Here is a 21,081-nt window from a genome sequence, read left to right as displayed (position 1 = left end):
TGTGCAGGATGTTGTTTTTAAACTTCAGATTTGTCTAAAAAAAAGCAATGAAAGCACACTAATGCAGTCTACAGATGAGCTATACAGCCAGGGCACATAATATAGGAGTCTGATTTTTATAAGTCGAATAATTTACTAAAATTTGTTGATTAACATTTTTAATTAGTGACAATAAACTTGGTTTCATTTAGAAACTTGCTCAGCATCACTAAAAACCATGGTCTGTTTTGAGCGTGTGGGAAGTAAGGTACAGTTGAACGTCGATTTAACGAAGTCACCGGGACCCGCTAATTATTTCATTAAATAGAGAACTTCGTAAAATCGAGAAAGGGAGACCTCGCGCATAGGCTGCGCGGGAAATCCGAATGTACCTATTCGTTAAATCGGGAAATTCGTAAAATCAAGTTTCTTTAAATCGAGGTTCCACTGTAGTGCACTAAAGTTTGTACAACAGTCGCAAGGCTGGCAGTGCAAACACACGGACGATAAGAAACGGGAAACCCGTGTTCTTTCTGGTGCTTTTATTTTTTAGTTATTATATATGGTAATTGTTTTTGTAGCATGTTAGACAATGCATTGTGAGGATTGACGATACAAGTGATAACCTTGATCCGATGGAGGAAAGTTAGAAATAAAGATAGTTCCTAAATGATTCATCCTCATGGAAGTAGCAATAGAGACATATTGCTGATGGCACTGCTTTTGTTGAACACTTTTGATTCTCTTTTTTAGGATTGAACAGACAAGAATGCAGTGGGAAAAAGACTGCAGTGACCTTCTGAAAGAAATGGAAACTCTGACCGAGAAAATTTCATAAGTGACCTGCAGTTGCCACTCCATTTCATTACAGATGTGACTATAAGCTTTGGTCCTTCGCACAGTATGTGCATGCCATGTACAGCACACTATGTGCTAGCGTAGGCATCCAGCTATCATGGCCTTACTCTTAGGAGATCTTCTGGAATCGACCGTTGGCTGTTTGATTATGGTTTCAGTTTTGGGGTGGCATAGAAGATATAGAAATGATAACCGAGCCAGGTTGAAAGGCAGTTAAGTACTGAGTTTTCTTTTTATCTTTTTCTGTTGGTCAGCTATGTTTGAACTTGCTGCTAGGGCTTGTACTGCAAAACCTTCTTTCCTTTGCCAAAGTTACTATATTTTGCTTCATAGAATGTAGAATGAACAGCACAAGTCTGCAAGCTGGCTTGCTGATTTCCTTGTGCCGTTTAAGCTTCATGTTAAGCTTGCACAATTTGCAAAGTACACTGCCAATATGTATCATGATGCATCTGTATCATAGTATGGGTCCTTTGCTAGTGTACTTCACATTGACTAAGAATTTGAGCATTCTCAATAAATGGCATTGTTACAATATCAGCAGTTGTACTTAGTATTGTAAAGCCATCTCTTTCATTGTTGTATTGTCCCTCTCTTTTTAATGTGTATTATGGTTAGATATTTGTGCAGTGTGAGGCTCCAAGGTTGTATGTGTATGCTGTATATGCAATGCTTACTAGACAGTTTGTGACAATTAAGTATTTCTGCCTTATGTACAGGGTGTCACAAAAAAAAAAATTATACACATTTTTTTTTTTTATTGCAAAAATGATCTAGGCATCGCCAAACGCTCATTCTGCGCCTAAAGGTAGCGCTAGAGGTCACAACCAGATGCCAAAGTTTCAGCCCGATCTGATCACTTAACCAAAAGTTATAAGTGATTTTCTGAAAATTTCAATGGGAAAATGGCGGCCGACGGAGTTATCGAATACATGGGGCTCTATGGCACCAGAAACTGAAAACAGGCAAAAATGGGCTCCTTTTTCTCATTGAAATTTTCAGACAATCACTTATAACTTTTGAATAAGTTATCGGATTGGGCTGAAACTTTGGCATCTGGTTGTGACCTCTAGCACTACCTTTGAGCGGAGAATTAGCGTTCGGCGATGCCTACCTTATTTTTTGCGGGAAAAAAAACCCTGTAAAGTTTTTTTTTTGTGGCACCCTGTATAGTACTGAATGGGATGCTGTCAAGTGTGAAGAAAATTGTCACGTAAAGGCTAATTCAAAATAAAGGATGCTGGAAACATGAACCCTGTGTTTCTTTATCAGTAGGGTCATCAAAAATTACATTTTCCATATATGTGCAATGCGTAAGATTCATTGCAAAGTACATGTCATGCAAAAGCATCCCACGCACAATGAGAACACTGGCTATGCTGTAACATTTTTCATTACCTCTGAATGCTCAAAGAAAGCTAATACTTTCCCAAATTAAAAACTTTGTATACTGACACCTAAGGGAGACATCAGCAATATGTAAAATGATGGGACCTGGCAAGGGTATACAAGACCCAGAAAATTATATTACTCTTGCACATTTGGAAAATGCTTTGCTTATGCTACAATAGGAATTTCATGTCATATTCATTACACTGGAAAAAACATATACCATGTCACGTATAAAAGATTCCGTTTGTTTTAAAATCGCAACACAAAAATTCTTGGCAATTTCCTATGCAATATATTTTTTTTTCTTTTGTAATAGGCCAAAATGTAAAGTGTGCATACATACTTGCAGGGTACTTGGTGTAGCTTTTTGCAGTAATACATGGGATATCTATTTTGTAACTTTATTCAAAAGGAGGTAAATGCAGTAATTAGGGGACACCACAACAAAGGCGCTGACCAGCGATATACGGCACAAACACAACATTGGCACTTTTTTTCATTTTGTTCACAATGCTAGTGCTGAATGCCACATTTTGCTGAGTAAGTTAGTGTCCCATATAAGCATATTTCATCCTGCTAGAAGCTTTGATGGCTGCCTTCCATACCTTGCATTCTCATTCCCTGTACTTTGTGTTCACTACAATGGACAATACTTCTCATACATGGTTTCCCCCAAGACATTTTTCCAGAACTTGCTTGTACAAACTCAAACTGATAACTGCCATACTTGTATAGATACAGTGCTCTGCGACTTCAATATTCCGTTGGATAGTTGAAATTTCTTCTCGGAAGTCGTATTTGGCTTTGAGATAGACCTACCCTGGAAATTGCTACATCAAATTTTTTTGAAGTCACAGCACCAGACGAGTTTTAATCGCTCCAGCTATATTTCCAGTTACCCGTTGGGTATTAGGGATCGTTATAAAATGTAAGCCGAAACAAGCCACCACATAAATTGGCACATAGTAATTTTTAGGAGGTTTCAAAAGGTTCATAAAATATTTGAGCACCTGCTTGCCTGTAAACATACTGCTGATATCGATTAGAAAATGTTGCACATCTAATCGTAAGTTATGCCCGAAACCTCTCGGTTGAGTTTCACCGGAGAAAGAGACTAGTTTTTTTCTTAATTTCACTTTTACAATAACGTTTAACTGCATGATATGCCAACAGCGAAAGCTGCACGTTTTTTCTTCTTTACGCTTTTTCTTTGCTACATTTATATTATGTCTGTATCACAATCGATCAAATTTGGGGTTTTTATGTTCTAAACCAATAGGAATTCGCTCCACCAAAGGATGGAAGAGATCTTTTGGGGTGCAACCGAAATCTCGGTTGCATCTTTTTCGCCACTGCACACCCTTTACAAACTTGCAGACCCAAGAAAGACCTGTGAAGGATCATGCAGCATGTTGCAGGAACTGCAGCTGGTAACGCAAAACATTGCTAAAGGCTACACAAGAATAGGCATTTTTAGATTTCATAGTTCCTGAATTTCTTCAGGAGCTCACTTGCTGGTTCTTCTTTTCTCCAGCTTGAGAGCGAGCCCTGTGGCTCGCACGACTTCATACCTGTCCAAGTACCATAACGTCAGTGGATGCGACACTGTCAATGTTACAATAATCATGTGCACACTTTTTTAAAGTCTGTGTACCTGTTGTTGAACACTGGTGAGCAGACTCCGTGAGCATAGGCTCCTTCGTCTTCTTTGTAACCCAATGCAAAGACTAGGGGGGAAAATGGTAAGTGATATTTAGAAAGTAGCACATATTGTTGCTGCTGCCTGTGCTTGCGTGACCACGCAGGTATTAAACATACCGTTATGTTGAGATTAAGGTACTGCTGGAACGGCATCATGAGACCCGACTTTCTCCACTTGTCATATTTCCTCCGTTTTTCCGAGTCCAACAGCACATCTTTCGCCGCTTGAAGCTTTTGGAACTGCAATGCTAATAAGAATTGTATCAGATAGGAATCTGGGCGCACGCTATGCATCGCGTAAACACATCAGATTCATGAAACGAAGTTCTCAACCGGGTTAACAGTATTTGTGGGAAAAAAAAAAAAAAAATACCTACCAGCTTCGGAATTATTGGGGTTCTTATCAGGGTGCAATTCCAGGGCTCTGACCTTGTATTCGCACTGAAGTTGTTCGTCCTACAGCACAAGCAGTAAAGAATAATTTATAGGTACAAATTTCTTTGAGCGCACATTTTATCCTATAAAAATAAATCGAAACTAAAACCGCGCAAGAACGTTCGTACATACACTGCGCGCTTTGCGCAATGAGAAAACAACCTGTTGATATCAGTAGTTCGCTCGACCTTGGCGAGTCATAAAACTTGCATCAGAACCGGTGTTTTCTCACAGTTTGTTTACACCCACTGAACTATAGAGAAAACCCTTTCTGTTATATTATTCACTGTGCATTCAAGAACGTGCCGATTCACCCAAAATCAAAACCGAAAAAAACAACATACCGTAGAGAGCTCGTCGCATCCCAGGATCTTATAATAATCCTCATCGGCTGCTTTGTCCGTTTCTTTCAGTATGTCATCAAAAAATGTATTCATAACTTCAAATAAAAACCTTAAAAAAATCTGCTGATATGATTAATCTGGCATACGCCAACTGAGTACCAGACGCAAAACCAAACCGACCGAACCTTCCGAACTGTTCCGAACGACCGAACAGCGAACCACCTAGGGATCTTTTTTGCAGCCTTGTGATACCTACGTCCCTACATTCTTACCGGTGGTACCCAGGAAGTACCCAGATAAGGGATTTTGTCGTTCAAGTTTCCCAGGTTCGAGCCATTCGAGCGGTTCGAGTTTGCGAGTTCCAGGTTCAGTCAGTTCAGTCATTTCAAGTGGTTCAAAGGTTCGACCGTTCGACCAACAGTGGTTCGACCCACAGGTTCGACCCACGTTCGACCTTCCTTGGTTTCTTCTACAGTGCCCACGTGACGAGACGACCGACGGTCACCGGCCATTTACTGAGGTAGGGAAAGCTGACTGAGGCGTTGCCGGCGTTGCTTCTGTCTGGCTTTGTGTTGTGACAGAAGTCCTGTTAGTTGTGTCGTCGTGTGTTGTTGCTGTAGTTGTGGCTCACTGTCACTACTCTAACCGGCACTCTCACGTTGACGTCTTTGAGCATTCGCGCTCATTGGGGAGTATTGGTGAGTAATCACATGTTCCTTAAGGCCCGTTCACACTCTTGCGACTGCTTGCGACCTCTTAAACCTGGGTTCCTTAAAACTTCTTAAACCAGAGAACACACTGGCGCCATCTATTGGGAAGCAGTGTAAACTCGGCGGTCCGGCATATTTTGTTTTTATTTCTCGCGCAATATCCTTTCTTTTTTGGCTCGAAAAACTTTTGTCAATGTTATAAACGAGCCTTTCTATGGGTATTACGCACATTTGACCTCGGAAATCCCGCAAAACCTTCGCTTTTGTGAAATGCAGTTCTAGGGTCACCGCATAGATGGCGCCACAATTGTGTCCCCTCATTCTAGAAACATTTAAGAAGTTGTAAGAGATCTCGTCTCTCTCAGTCGTACTCGGTCGCAAGAGTGTGAATGGGCCTTTACTTCCTAGCTTATGTGTGCAAGCACGTGCAGGAGAGTGTGAAGGCCATGACGATAACTTTCGCTTAGGAACCAGAAATTTCTAGCTGTTCTGCAAATTCCTAGCCTATAACTAGGGCTCTGTGTTTTCGGAGTTTATTTTTTGTGAAATTCGGAGGGTGTTTTTCGAAGTTTATTTTTTAGCAAAAATTCGGTGCTTATCGGAGTTTATTTTTCGTAAATCCCCAATTCTTCGAAGTTCGTAGATTAATTTCGCAGTGTTTCCTATTAAAAAATAATAAATAATAACCGGATGCAAACGTATGCTAGATAAAAAATAAAACGCGCTTGTATCAATTAAGATTTATTCTGCTGAATTTGGCGTTGGTGTCATTGGCAATACTAATTTGTCCCACGACAAAAGTCGCACACAAGTGTGGCTCTGATAAACATCGATACCTTAAAATCAATAAACTGCCGGAGGTAGCCGCAAGGAAGCTCGTAGTCAGCCCGTCAATCTATCCCGCGGCCGCGCGAGGTGGAGCGGTTGAGGATGTAATAGAGAAGTTTCAACTGCCCCTCTTCCCTATTTTATACAATCTCTATGGTCCATAGCTTTCACTGACACCTCAAGAAACATACCCTCTCCTTTCTCTTAATCCCAAATCCCATGGCCCAAACTGGAAACCAAAAGAGTGGCTTTTGTGGAGACACAAATGGTACGATGACCTGTTTCCCTGAACCAAGCTTGACGAGACAAGCTGTAAGATCCCCTTTTGACAATGGTCCGAGGCTTGAAAGATAATTATGGTGTCATTTTCCCAGGACCATTGATCCTGCACTGCTCAAATTGTAAAAAAACCTTTTTCTTCTTTTGTGGGGGGGGGGGGGGGGGGGGGGGGGGGTGGCATGGCATGGGCACATAACAATTCGGAGTTTATTGGATAAATCCGAATTGACAAAAATTTTACCGGCGGGTGTTTTTCGGATTTGTCCGAAAACACGGAGCCTTACCTATAACTTTAGCGCGTGGGGATTTTGAATTATCTATGCACTGCGCGTAGACAACGCTCCCCCCCACACTTGGATAGAAAATGTCGGTATCGGCACGATCGATGAAGCTAAAACAAGTGTGCGGCGCTTTGCAACATAACTGTGCGTGTGTGCACCAGTTGCATAGCCAGACAATATTTTCAGGTGGTGTTTTAAGGTATTGGTGCAATCGCACACACAATAAAAAAGGAAACACACACACACACACACACACACATATATATATATATATATATATATACTCAACAAAATATTAGCCCTTAAAGGAGTTCGCCGAGGAGGTTGCCAAAAAAGTGAGATTGACGAAACGTTTCGGGCCTGGTAGGCTCTTCGTCAGTCAAGTGAGAACACTTCGTTCTCCTTTTCTTTCAATCAAAGAAAAAGCGGCCGGAAAAAAGAAGTTAATTGGAAAAATGCTTACCGTTTAGCGGGTGCCTACTCAACTAAATTCTCGCTTAAAAGTTTAATATATCCCGATACCAATGCAATAAATACTATGGAAATAATTAAATATAATATTATTACTGCCATTCTATTCATAAAACCAGTTTTTGGGACATGTGGTTGGGTATAACCCAACTATACCTGGTGTCATGTGAAGCCAATGAGAGGCCCAATGTTACGCGTTTGCTCGTGTCACATTAAACAATGAAGCGAGAAGAAAAAAAAAAAAAAAAAAGCAACAGTACGGTATTGATTAGAAGATCTCAATTAAATGTCCATAAAAAAAAGACGGCAATGATCCTTTCGAACTGTTAAGGCCCTTCGGTTCTAAAGTATTAAATCTATAGATAAATTCAGATTCTTTATTTTTTCGATCTCTGGTGGTTCGAAAGCCCCCCTGGAGTATAATAAAATTAAAATCAGAAAGTCCGTTATGTCCTGCAGAGTTTAAGTGACGGGAAACCGGTCCGGCAACGTGTATACGTATATGACTTTTATGTAGATTCATGCGTTTTCTTATGCTTGTTTTAGTTTCTCCTATGTATTGAATTTGGCATTTTCTACATTGAATTAAATAAATAACATTTTCCGAATTGCAGTCAAATGTACCATTTATTTTCCAATTAAAGTTATTCGCTGTGCTACGAATAGAGTTAGCTATAATTATGTGTCACATATAGTGGATTGGTTATGATTGCACTTTGTGCAACCAATCGGGACCAGGCTACGTCCGATGGAGTTTCGGGACTGTTTAAATAAATATAATAAATTGCGTGGTCTCTTGAACGCTATACCAGGGGGTCGAGGGATAACTGCCTTTAAAGCTGTGTCCATGTGTAAAATATTCATGTGTCGTCTAAGAATATTGTTTATGTTTGGAAGTTTTGATTGGTGAGGTAAGATTAGTCGTAATTCATGATTATTTATTTTCGGCCGCTCTACTAAACACGCGTTCCGAGAGATCGCTCGACTTTTTGATATAGAATTATTTATTAGCGGTAAGGGGTATCCACGGTTAATGAAATCCTCTCCTAGTGCTCTAGTTTTTATATCAAAATCCTTATCTTCTGAACATAAGCGTCTTAAGCGTAGCATTTGACTGTATGGTATACCTTTTTTGTTTTGTATTGGATGACAGCTTTTATAATGTAGAAATCGACGTCTATCTGTAGGTTTTCGATATAAGGTTGTTTTCAAACCATTTTCAGTAAGTCTTACCTTAATATCTAGAAACTCTATTTCTGTATCAGAGTATTTATACATAAATTTAATATGTGGATTAAAATTGTTGGCAAAATTAATAAATTCAAAGAGCTTATCTTCCCCATTATTCCAAATTATAAATATGTCGTCTAGGAAACATTTATAAAAAAGGGGTTTATGCGGGAAGGAGTTAAGTAGCCGCTCTTCTAAAGACATCATATATATTGAATGATCAATTTTTAATCAGCATAGATGCAAACTAACATAGCCACTCCGTGCTTTGACAGAGCGCGGCGTCTGCTCGCATCCTACCAGCTCCGTCGCAGGAGGGCACCTGCTCTGATTTTTTGACGCTGTGTTATTCCTCAATTTTCTTTTTGTTAAAATTTCTGAGACATATGTTAACATCTTCACCAAAAAACAGTCCGGGTCAAGGGACCAATTTATGCAATTCACTAAATCAGTGGCACAGTACAGACAATGACCCTGCTGTCAATCCTGTCCATTGGTTGTACAAAGTGGGTCATATGTGCTGATAGGGGGCTAACTGAAGTGAGCTAATATGTTTCTTCAGATAAGTGCCCTCAAAGCTATATCTTATCACAAGGACAGATATGAGCATCCAAAGAAAGTGTGGGATCTGTAGCTAGAGGAACGGGGTTGCTTGGCATTGGCTTGCCTTCATGTTTTCTCCGTATTTATCTAATGTGTCTTGCTTCACCAGACTGGAAGGATGGCAGCCAAGGCTCCATTTGTGACTCTTTCATCCGGGCGGCAGGTGCCTGTTGTTGGCCTTGGAACTTGGAAGGTAAGATTTTTGGTTCAAGTTTTGCTCACAAGGAAAAGGCAATCTGGCCAGTGGCATATCCAGGAATATTTTGAGGGAGGGAGAGGAGGGGTGGAGGAGAGGGGGGCTGGTGGCTTGGATGCCATTATTGTAGTCTCTCGACTACAATAATGGCGTCCAAGCCATTATTGTAGCCATTGCTTTTGTCAATCTGTCATTAAAATAATAGCAGCATCCAACTTTTTTTTTTTTTTCAGTAGGTACAAAGCAGAATGTCGAGAGAGTGTGTCTGTAAAATTATTTTTGTATAATGTAATTTACAAAAACCAGCAAATTTCAGGCCTTCTGTCTCTTTAATGAAGTCATAACATTCTTTTGAAATTTTATTTGAAGATATTAATAGAGTAGAAAAACATGTGCAGAGGTGCAGTCATATAAATTTTAGGTGGAATACAAAGACCAAGCCTTTCCACTAGCCCCGTTATGAATGAAACTAAATTGACCAAGATCAGATTTATACTGAAAAAATGATAGGGAGAAAAAAGTGTCAGAAGTGTTCAGGTGTCTTAATTTATCTAGCACTGAGGCATTTCATCTAGCATTGGAACTGCGTAGTGCAAACAAATGAAACTTTGTGGAAAAAATACTTTTGAAATGTTGGGTGACCAAAAATAACATTTTCCAAGATCAAGCTTATTTTTGAAAAACATGTAAGATTTTTTTCTTTAGGTTCTCTTAAAAAGCCACTGAACTCCAAAAGAAGACTTTTTCTAAGTGCCTGTATATGACATTTATGTCACAAAATACTTTTTTTTTCTTTAAAAAAAAAAGTTGTTTTTAGCTACATATGTGCATCACAAGAGAGATTTTGAGTTTGAGAAGTTACAAAACTAACTTGTATTTTGGGGTCATTGCCTTCAATAGTAGTTAGTTTCAAAATTGCTCCTAAATGGGTATGCGTCTCGTAATGTCAGAACTGTGCTTCTTTTTAAGGGGGGGAGTTCAGACATACATGTCCTCAGATTCACAGAACCTTTTATTCTGTGCCTGTTCTACAGACTCAGTGTCTCATTTCAAGTAGTTTGAAACCTTCACTTGTGTGTTCTGAACTCCATAAATCTAGGAGTACATTTGGTGCAGATTTCCACCTTCTGATCTGAACTTCTCGTTCTGAAAATCAGTAGTGCTCTGAAATGCACAGCAGTTCATTGTTCAGTCTATTTGTTGTAACAAGTTTGTTAGGAATGGTCTTCTGTAAAGGTTTACTATGCCTCACATGTGAAGCCCTTGCATCATTACCACCGATTTGTGTTACATTTTGTTTACCAAAATTGGAAATTGCCCTTACTGATGACATTTTCATTTTACCAGTCGGAGCCAGGGAAAGTGTATGAAGCTGTCAAGACTGCAATTGATGCTGGCTACAGGCATATTGACTGCGCACTGGCCTATCAGAATGAAGATGAAATTGGGAGAGCTATTGAAGAGAAAATCAAAGAAGGTGTTGTTGAAAGAAAAGACCTTTGGGTTACTAGCAAGGTATGGAAATGTTTTGATTTGTGGCACTTTTTTTTTCTCTATGTAGTGGCATACTATAGTATAGTCTGGTTGCTTTTCAGTGTTGGAACACATTCCACAGCAAAAGTAAGGTACTGGAATGCTGTCAGCTTTCTCTGAAGAGGTTGCGTCTTGACTACCTGGATCTCTATCTCATGCATTGGCCGTTTGGTTATCAGGCGAGTTCTGCTTTGCCGTTCATCCGAACGGAACCACCTTCCCACATCTTTAGTGTCACTACCATCAGTCGATTCATCTCGAACTGCCATAAGCAACCATATTTGTTGATGTAAACCTTGAATGTTTCCTGTTTTCACTGCATTTTTTGTAATAATGATGCTTTAATTTTACATTTTGTTTGTTTGTGTTGTGTTTGCCCCTCCCTTTTATAATACTTTTGGGTTCTGAGGGTGCTAAAATAAATAAAAACACCCGGATTCTTACTATTTCTTCGTGCTGCAAGTTTGTATTTTTTCAGTCAGAATTAATATAAGACAGTGCAAAGATCCTTTATCATTCCATAGATCCCCAGTGAACACGTTCAAACTTGTCAAAGACGTTAGTATTTTAGTTATTGTTTTATTTATTTACACAAACTGCGACCTCGTTTGAGGTTATTGCAAGAGGGGGAATACAACAGCACACAGCAGCTATGTCCTAGAAACGTCCTAGAAAAGAATTATTCAAAACAGTCGCATATTGAGAAAAGGAAAGATGCATAATTGCTGGAATAAAGTCGTTATAAGCAAGCATGCATGTAGGTTTCTTCTGGGTTATAGTTTGAAGAAGACTGGTAATGCCATGTTTGAATATTCAAATGTGCTTTGGAGGTATTCATAAGTCAAAGCAATTTTAAACCTTTTACTGTTGCATCTGTCATATGTATTACTTTGAAATGATGCCTCTAATTTTTCTAACAAATTTTGGGCATAATTGTGCATTTGTTTTGTTTATAGGAAGGAGGCGAGATCTTCCCTCGTAACCAAGCTGGGGACATTCTGTTCAGCGATGTGGACTACCTTGAAACTTGGGAGGTATGACCTGTGTTTCTGAAGCTTTTCAACCAGAACTGAGAATGTGTCTTGTGCCACAACTCATTGGCTTTCTTGCTAATAGGGTATGGAGGAGTGCTACGAAAAAGGCCTGGTACGTGACATTGGCCTCTCCAACTTCAACAGCGAGCAAATCATGTGCGTTTTGAAGGCTGCCAAAGTGAAGCCAGTGATGTTGCAGGTGACTCCTTTCTTTCATTACTCAGACCCTAGCCGGAGCAATCTCTTAAGGATTGACTGCTTTCTGCAATTCATTTTATTGTAGTATTCATTGAGAGGGTTCACAGATAATGCATACCATGAAGTTTTTATGTCACCTTCATGATATTGCCTAAAGATCTTTTAAAGGGCAACCTGCAAAATATTTTTTTCCGGTAATGCTGAGAATCTTTTCCGTTTTTTTGTGCATTAAAAGAATTACTTGCTTATCACTGGCCACCAAAAAAAAGGAAAAGGGTGAAGTCGAGAATAAAATTTTGCATGTCATTCTTTGAGAGTGATCGGAAACACAGGAAACAGTTTATAGCTTCTTCCTCAGTTCGAGCTACTGTCTAAGACCTTAAACATGCTAGGCCTGGGTGGCTATCATTTATCGCTGTTCGTCAGCACATCATACTTAATAGAGGCCTGTTTTTTCCTTGGTAGTTCGGGTCTCGCATTCGTATACGGTCGAACCTTGTTATAACGAGCTAGCGTCGGGAGCAGAAATTTGTTTGCTATATGCAATATTCGTTATAAAAGTTCCTGCAATTGAGCCCGTGCAAGAAAGTTCACAGCACTAAGATATAAAAACGCGCTATCGCGGACCACGAGGTCCTTACCTTTCATTAAGCAGCATAATAAAAAAAATCGGAACATGAGGATATCAACTTGCAACATTAGAAACGACGTTAGCTGTATCTATTATTCCATTTATTTGAAGACATGATTTTGGGCTGGTGCCTCTTCACCTGGAGCCACTGCGCTGAATTCATCATGCCCTAACAGACACGCCAGACTCATTGCTTTCATTTGAAGAAACTGACCAGACACCGGCAGATTTCGCACCCTTACGTCCTTAAACCATGAGGACAGAGCCTCTTCCATGTCCGGGTCGAGGCGAAACCTAAGACTCTTTCGGTCAGTCTTGACAGTGTTGTTTGCATGTTGGTCTTCCATCTTCTTCCTTGCACTCAGGATAGCAGATATCGTGCTTGGTGCAAGCTCGAAGTCCGCAGTAATGTCTTTTTACAGCGAAGCTGTTATGTGCTAGGATCTGGAAAAAAATGCATGTTAACAAAAAACCTTTTGTTTAAACGGCACTCTCTCGTTCCGATCGGTCGTGGCAAGTATAAATAAAAAGAGTGGGCAACCTGCGTGAGTCGGCCTTCATTGGCATAATTAGATAGTGAGGTCCAGATCCCTCGTTATCATCTACGGTCACCGACTTACCTTGGCTAAGAGTGGGTTGTGACGAGGCTGAGGGCAGATCGCACCGATCTAATCCTCTTTTCTTTCGCTTCCGCGATGCTGATAAAGAGGCTTGGGCTCAATCGGAAAAAACGGTCCTTGAGGTGTGCCTCGAAAAATTAAGTTTAGAACCTGCCCGTAAGTGACCATAAAGCAATGATCACTAAGAATTAAATAAAGACAATTAAACAATGATGTCGTGTACGTGTCTTCATTGCAATCATATGTAAATTGTATGTAGTCTAAGCTCGTTATAACAGTCCTTAATTTTGACCAAGAGTTTGGTCTGTTGTAAAAGGAGTATGTTGTATGCAGATCTGAAATGGAGTCGATGGTATGTAGAGGAAAACCAACCGAACTTTACAAATTGGTATGTTATATCCAAATGTCTGTTGTAACCAGGTCTGTTGTAATGAGCTTAGACTCTTGTTGTTGAAGACGATCATCTTCACCTTCATCTTCACGTGAAGTGTATGGGCTCTACATTTTTTTTCTGACCACTGTCCACCGTCCTCGAAACCTTCACTTCTGTCTCCAGAGAGATGGCTTTTCGCTTCGTCGCCATTTGCAGCTCCACTACAAATGGCGTGGTTGGCGGTCGGCTTTAGTCTGCACTGGTTCTTGATGCCTCACATAGAGGCCAGCAGCGGCGCAACTGCCGTTATTCGCTTGGTTCATAGGTGGGACTACCTCCCGAAGCGCGCATTTTTGCACATCAGGCGATCTAAACTTTCGGACTTTTTCGTTCAGAAATTACTTTTTGCATTTTTTCTACTTTTTAATAACCTTCATAGTATTTTGTAACGCAAGAAAAGCAGGAATTGCTTCGCTATAACCGATAGCGCGTCAAATTTCACGGTTTCAGTTTCGTTATATAACTAGAACTCTCATCCAAATAAAGCGTGACCAGTGTTTGTCATAAAGAGGTTCAACTGTATGAAAAATTGATTCCACCATCAGAAATACGTTCAGTATAGCCCGGCAAAGAATCTTGTTGGTTTTGTGTTCATTGAGTGTGTTTTATGAGCAGAAGAAACAAAATCGTACACTACACTGAAAAGCCCCCCCCCCCCGCCGCAAACCTGGTTCAGAAAGATTGTCTGTTATTGCAGATAATTGTCTATGCCCGCCTTCATATGTCAGCTGTTGCACCAGTCAGATGCACTTTTTTTTAGCAGACTGATGATTTAAGTAGCAAAATCAGATTCTTAATTTTTTACTGCTTACCCAGGTAAGTTATTTCTTTGACATTTCGGTGGACAAAATGTACCGTCGTCAACCACCTCTGTACAAGATCTTGGAGCAACGTGTTAAAGAACCAATATGTGCAATCCGTTTGAAGTTCCTGTAGTCCATTTTACTACCGTGGTAGACTGGCAGAGGCAGGGATCAAATCCAGGAATGACGCCTAAGTTCTGCAGCGCCAGCTTTTTCTCTGCATGCTCCAAGCTGTGATTATCAAATATCTAGCAGACTTGGCCACAAACACCCCCCCAACATGAACTCAATTTCGATTTGTAACTGTGTTCATTAAATTCTTTTATTTCTCAGGTGGAATGTCACCCTTATTTGAACCAGAGTCAGCTGATCGAATTTTGTAAGAAACTCGACATCAAGGTCACCGGTTACAGCCCTCTCGGATCTCCCGATCGTCCTTGGTGAGTTTTTAGTCCCTCGTCTACAGCACCATTAGATTACTTGCAGGCTATTCTTGATCTGTGTGCTAATCGTCTATGTCGTCAGAATTGCACTTACTCGGCGTTCCTTTAATATCCAGGGCCAAACCAGGAGATCCCTCGTTGATGGAAGAGCCAGCCATCAAAGAGATAGCTCAAGCTCACGGAAAAACTCCAGCTCAGGTATCCTGTTGCAAGGATTCTATGCCGAACCTCTCTGCAATTACACCCTGTCTCCGTGCTGACCAGCTAGGCCTGCATAAATAGTCATCTGCAGTAGTGTACACTCACTGTAATTAGGAACACCTCTATTACAATGGAAAATAGGGCTAGTTGGTACGAATGCAATATGAAAACAGTGTAAAAAATGTGACTGAAGAAGAATGAGAACTGACGAGACTTGGTAACTCATTCTTCATCCATTATATCTTTTGCACTGTATTCCACGATGCACACTTTTAATGTTAGGGTCATTCCATCTCAAACGTCCCAGACGTTGCGCTCGACCATTTCCGATTTTTGTTTTCTTAAAGTTTTAGCTTTTTTTCCTAAGGTCCTTAACTTTTTCCTAAAATATTTTCACCGAAATTTTTTTTATACGACCTGAACGTGGTTTGAATTTGTAAAATGGGTGTAAAACTAGGCATGAATCGATAACGCTTCACAATTTGTTTTATGAAATTTGAACAGCTTTTAGCTTGCTATGTTGTAATAATTATGCAATTTTTGTTAAGATATATTTTTTTTTAATTCAACAAAATGCCAAAATTGAGCTTTTGTCTAAACATTTTATTTTACTATTGCTTTGCACCTAGCAATTAAAACTTTTTCTGTTAGAAGCCTTGTAGGTGTATTACAAATGAAAAAAATGTTTGAAGCTGTACAACAAAATACTTCACAGAGAAAAGGAATTCTAAAGTTGTAAGAAAGTCTGCTTTGCTGCCTAAACAGCCGTCTATTCTACCCTAATGTGGTTGAAGTAACAATATGAAACGTAACGGGCTTTATAAGAAGACTTTATTGTCTTTCATTTCTGAAAGTTTAATCAAAATGATTTTCGTCTAAATCCAGAAAACAAATATTGAAGTTGAGGCTCCCACGTCGCAGCCCGGACTGGTTTCTTAGCTCTTCTTCACCACAAAGGGGCTCTAAACTCGTCAAACACAAAGTTGGGGCTGAAGTTGACGAAGCGCACCGATTGGACTATCACGACGATGACTTTTGCTTTTTTCGCCGGCGTCCAGTCGGCGTGCTCCGCAACCTTTTGGCTCCAAGTTTGTGGTTGACGGGTTTAGGGCCCCAGTACGCCACTGTTGACATTGCACCCAGACAGTCTACCACAGGTTGGCACAGAAAAGCTGTGGTGTCGTATAGGTATTCATGGGAAAAGGCGTGCTTCTGCTTCCATGGTATGAGGTGGAGTCCTCTCGTTATCTAGCACGGCTTGTCATATCTGCCGTTTTTTTAGTGCTGCCGGGGCAGCATATCCACCAGCAGGTCTCTTGTTTCACACCACAATTTGTCCCTCTTGTCAGTGTCAAGACACACGTAAGCAGCAGCATAAAAGCCTTGTGAGTATGTGTTATGAAAACGACCTGAACTATACGTTGTTGAACAGATAGCTGCAGCACTATGTTCTTGGTCGTGCGGCAGACGAAGGTTCACGCCTTGTTGGCTTTTCTGCTAATGTGATTTTCTTTGGTGAAATTTCTGAATTAGGAGAACAAGCCTAAAATTGTTTTTACAACTGCTAATTCTTGTGTCTTTGAATAGGGCATAAATCCAGCACATAGCATTGAAGGTGATGCTGGCTTGAAGTGATGAAACCTCAGTGTCCCTTTGACGTGGATCGTTGAGCTGAATCATTTAGATATTCGGGTTTGTTTTTCTGCAAGCATTTCTTTTGGAATCCAGAGAATAGTAATACCTCCAGTGTTATTTTTAGCCCAGGTGAACAGGATAAGGCGTCATAATTTGATTCTGAAAGGGACTTCGAAGACTGGCCCTTGCTGCCAAACGCTTCCCTGTTTTTCAACTCCGTCATAAGCACTCTTCCAGTGGGATGTAGCAAAAAAATTCCACTCAGCGGAAATGCCATAGTCATTGCAACTGAACAGAGCCGGTGAAACATTAGGATGAGTAAAAACAAGACGGCTATCATCGTAGTTTAGAAAATTTAATAATAAGAATGTCCTACTTACACTCATCAGCATCTGCACAAACTGCAGAAGGACTTGCCTGTGCCGATTGACCTGCTTCATCCCATCGTTATAGTGCCATACTCTGACGAAAAATAAAGTTCTTTCTTGGGCAGGTTCCCGATCGCACTAGTCAGTGGTAAGGTCATTCGAAACAATACTCCTCGTTTTCCTGCCCTTCCTTACAGTCGGTCCTTTCCTTTCAAAACCGTTTCACCTTACGATGAACCGCAGCGGACGCTATGCGGCACTAGCCAATCCGATGCCGTACTAATGTCACGTGAGCTTCAAGATGGGAGTGGCGACCCGCGGTGATGCGATACGTGCACAACGCTTGATTAGCTGGGATTGTTCACAGCGTCCACAGCAGTCCATGGTAATGTAAACGGAGTACAGTATGGATGTAGCTCTATCGTAATAACATTTCTTGAAGAGAAGTCCCTGACGGGAGATGGCGGCACAGATTAGGCATCAAGTTTTGGAGTGAGGGGAGCTGACATTGGGTACAAAGGGTGCAATGAGCCTGCTATGCAGTGGCGTCACATACACTTATCGCACTACAGCCGCCGTTGTTTGCATTGTGGCCGAAAGGAAGGGCGAGTGAAAGCGGCCGCGGCAGACTGCGACGCATGTTTAGCTGTCACCAGTGACCTTATACGCGAGGCTATTGCGAATCAAGAATGCACATGTGCAGAACCCACTGCGGAAATCACAGTCCCGACCGGAAATTGCCTTGCGTGCGTGCAAAGCTTTTCGGCTCTCATATCAGGTTGGTCTATATCACACAAGTCGATGACAATTTAGTGAACAGCAGTCATTTGAGCGAATCAACGTTTTAATGTATTACTGCGGCGCATGTCAACCTTGCGGCGGCAGCTTGTCACAAAATTGTTAACCCACAGCTGTTCCGTCCGTAAACGCCGCTTCGCTGCAGCTGACCATTCGCTAAAGCGTCTTTCGATGAAAACTCAATGTTCGCTAAAACGTCATTTGACCAACGTGCCAGGAGGCGTGTTGTGCGGCGAAGAGGCGCTCAAAAATGACGCGGAACAAAAAAATGTTTATTGGCATCTGCTTAGGTTTTTACTAACTGGCAGAGAGGTTTTCAGTATCTGGCATCATCGCACTGGTTGCCATCTTGAGCATATCTCGCAGTGTTGTGTCGGCGGACCGCACAGGAAGTGCCTGTGAGCCGGATGCGGCCCGCGGGCCGCATGTTGTGCACCCCTGGTTTAGACGAAAATCATTTTGGTTAAACTTTCAGGAATGATAAACAATGAACTGTTCTTATAAAGCCGTTATGCTTCATATTTTTACTCGAACTGCCTCGGGGTAGAATAGACAGCTGTTTAGGCAGCGAAACAGATTTTTTATAACTTTAGAATAATTTTTTTTTTTTTGTCTATGAAGTAATATGTTGTACAGCTTCAAACATTTTTTTTCATTTGTAATACATCTACAGGACTTCCAACTAAAAAAAAGTTTTAATTGCCAGGTGCAGAGAGATAATGAAAAAAAAAAAGATTAAGAAAAGTTCCATTTTTTTTGCATTTTGTTGAATTTATTAAAAACATCTTAACAATAAAAATTTTATGATTACCAGCATAGCAAGCTAAAAGCCATTCATATTTCACAAAACAAATTGTGAAGCATTTAGAAGAAAATCCTACTTTTACTTGATTGATGCCTAGTTTTATGCCTATTTTAAAAATTCAAACTACACTAATGCCATAAAAAAAAAATTTTTTTTTGCTGAAAATTATTTTAGGAAAAGGTTAAAGACCTTGACATAAAAAGCCATGAATTTTCTTTTAAAAATCAAAAATGGTCAAGCGCAAAGTCCGGGATGTTTGAGATGGAAAGCTCCATTAGCAATCCTTGTTCAGTTTATGTAACTAAGTACCAATCCACTTCAGAGTTGTTTTGTAAGTGATGATATTTCACAAGTGTCACTGAAGATGCAGTAATTCATTTTTGACGTCAGATTTGTCTTTTTGTTAGAAATTTTCTTCTCTTTAAAGTTTAGTAAAGGATGCATGGGCTATTTTCTTGATCTGGTTGCCACTTACAATGCAGGTTTTGATCCGCTACCAACTGGAACGGGGAGTGATTGCGATTCCAAAGAGTGTCACAAAGGAGCGGATTGTTTCAAACTTGGACGTAAGTAGAATTTACTAGCTTGGAAGAATGATATTAACAATAAATATACAGGGTGCTTTTTGAAGCTTTTCGGATTTGTTAAAAAAAAAAAAAAAAAGCCATGAAAGTTATATTAATGCAGTCTGTGCAGGTGAGTTATATGGCCAGGGGGACATTTGGGGGCTAATCGTCAGGATTTGCCCCTAAATAAAATTTTTTGATTAGCAAGTATACACATACGGTTTCAATCAGAAACTTGCTGGTCATCATCAAAAACCACTAAATAATAAATTTGAAAAATTTTAGAAGCGCATGTGAAGCGCATGGATCTCTAAAGTTACCACTTGTGTGACAGGATCAAAGCTGGGGGTGCAGAAATGCACTCATGCAGTTTTTCCATCTCTGACCATCTGCATTTTCCCACCCTTACACCCATTACACAAGTGGTTTTTGATGGCGCCCACTAGTTTCTAACTAAAGTGATATGTTTGTTTTCACTAACTGAGAAGTTTATCAACAAATTTTACTTTATTTTTTTTATTTACTGTGACCTGTGGCCCCTCATATTATATCTTTCTGGCCGTATAAATCACCTGTAAAGACCGCATTAGTGTAGCTTTCACTGCTCTTCAAAGCAAATCTGTAAAGCCTAGAAAAAAACACTGTATATCAAATTGACTGGCCCTTGAACAGTAATGGTAATGTAACCACTTGTTTTTTTTTGGTTTCAGACATTGACATTACTAGTTTACCATACTGTTTACATTTCTTTTCGAATTTTCTGAACAAATTTAATTGTTAGTTCCTCAGAGCAATAATATAGGTCCCTACTGGTGATTCAGTGGTTCCTCCTCCTTGGCCTCTCGTCGTGTAAAGAAGTGTGTAGCGTAAAAATGGGAAAAGCCTGCAAGCCTTTTGAATGGGTGATATCTGTTTTATTACATGATTTCATGACATGTGCTTCACATATTCTCTGTCGTGGCAGGTGTTCGATTTCAAGCTCAACCCTGAGGAGATGAAGGCAATTGACAAGTTTAACAGGAATCACCGTTTTCTACTCCTCCCTTGGTAAGATTAAAAAATGCATATTACATTGAACCCACTTGCCATGGAAAATATGCGGTAGTGAATTAAACTTTCTTTTTCCTTTTTTTTTTGCAGGGCTAAGGAACACAAACACTATCCTTTCAATATTGAATTTTAATTAATCAGCTGGTTACTTTATGTTAAAGATGCACTATGTAATTAATGATGTGCTCTCTTTCAGTCAATAAAAAACATTACTCCTACTGTCCATTTTTTTTTTTTTTTTTGAGTCCTTGAGTAGTTTGTATTGGGCTAAGAAAGCTTTTCCCATGTCTTTCCACTTCAGCAGAGTGAACGTTGGAAAGGAGGTAGTCTCCTCTCCAGCATTTGCTCTGCTAAAGCGGAAAGAGATGAGAGAAGCTCTTTCATTGTAGCAGAACGACTCCATTACCTCTTTATTATTTCTGGCTCAGTCTTATTGTGTGGCATATTTAGCGAAGGGATACATACACCTCCAGTTCAAGTGAATCTGTCCCCACCCGAAAAAGAAAACCTGCATAGGATTTGTAGTTATGGACCTAGGGTAGTTATATGGACCCCATTACCGTCCACAAAAAAATTAACACCCTTCAGTAAAGTCGTTTGAGCTAGTTGATACTTCAACATGTCTTTTGTTTTACCTGTACTTTTCCTCCGTGTTC

The 21,081-nt window shown here is 40.2% G+C and overlaps 3 protein-coding genes across 5 annotated transcripts in view; 2 read left to right on the top strand and 1 right to left on the bottom strand.

Annotated features, from left to right (window-relative positions):
* LOC8027946 (inhibitor of nuclear factor kappa-B kinase subunit alpha) overlaps positions 1 to 2,090 on the top strand; it is a 33,756-nt gene extending 31,666 nt beyond the window's left edge. The window contains exon 19 of the mRNA XM_029991870.3: positions 733 to 2,090. Within this exon, the coding sequence (XP_029847730.2) occupies positions 733 to 817 (85 nt within the window). The 3' untranslated portion in view covers positions 818 to 2,090. The remainder of the gene's footprint in view (positions 1 to 732) is intronic.
* A 955-nt stretch (positions 2,091 to 3,045) lies between these two features.
* On the bottom strand, positions 3,046 to 4,941 carry LOC8027945 (dnaJ homolog subfamily C member 12). Of its 2 annotated transcripts, none has more exons than XM_002410008.5 (5): positions 4,710 to 4,941; positions 4,308 to 4,386; positions 4,048 to 4,178; positions 3,884 to 3,956; positions 3,046 to 3,800 (listed from the first exon to the last, which is right to left on the bottom strand). In XM_002410008.5, exons 1-5 carry the CDS (start codon positions 4,800 to 4,802, stop codon positions 3,703 to 3,705), a joined length of 474 nt encoding a protein of 157 aa, XP_002410052.3. In that variant the 5' UTR covers positions 4,803 to 4,941; the 3' UTR covers positions 3,046 to 3,702. The 2 variants fall into 2 exon arrangements, with proteins under 2 accessions (XP_002410052.3, XP_040361256.1); XM_040505322.2 differs by having other exon boundaries at positions 4,048 to 4,170; positions 4,710 to 4,924.
* A 101-nt stretch (positions 4,942 to 5,042) lies between these two features.
* LOC8027944 (aldo-keto reductase family 1 member B1) lies at positions 5,043 to 20,648 on the top strand. 2 transcript variants are annotated; one of them, XM_029991873.4, is made up of 11 exons: positions 5,043 to 5,229; positions 9,221 to 9,304; positions 10,655 to 10,822; positions 10,903 to 11,019; positions 11,797 to 11,874; positions 11,957 to 12,073; positions 14,893 to 14,999; positions 15,119 to 15,200; positions 19,292 to 19,375; positions 20,340 to 20,422; positions 20,516 to 20,648. In XM_029991873.4, exons 2-11 carry the CDS (start codon positions 9,230 to 9,232, stop codon positions 20,556 to 20,558), a joined length of 954 nt encoding a protein of 317 aa, XP_029847733.2. In that variant the 5' UTR covers positions 5,043 to 5,229; positions 9,221 to 9,229; the 3' UTR covers positions 20,559 to 20,648. The 2 variants fall into 2 exon arrangements, with proteins under 2 accessions (XP_029847733.2, XP_029847734.2); XM_029991874.3 differs by having other exon boundaries at positions 5,081 to 5,407.
* Positions 20,649 to 21,081: the final 433 nt, after the last annotated feature.

The sequence above is a fragment of the Ixodes scapularis genome, unplaced genomic scaffold, assembly GCF_016920785.2.
Source record: "Ixodes scapularis isolate PalLabHiFi unplaced genomic scaffold, ASM1692078v2 PGA_scaffold3__209_contigs__length_174095766, whole genome shotgun sequence".
Taxonomy (NCBI): Eukaryota; Metazoa; Arthropoda; class Arachnida; order Ixodida; family Ixodidae; genus Ixodes; species Ixodes scapularis.
The sequence above is the reverse complement of the archived record's forward strand: the minus strand, read 5'-3'. Positions and strand labels throughout refer to the sequence as shown.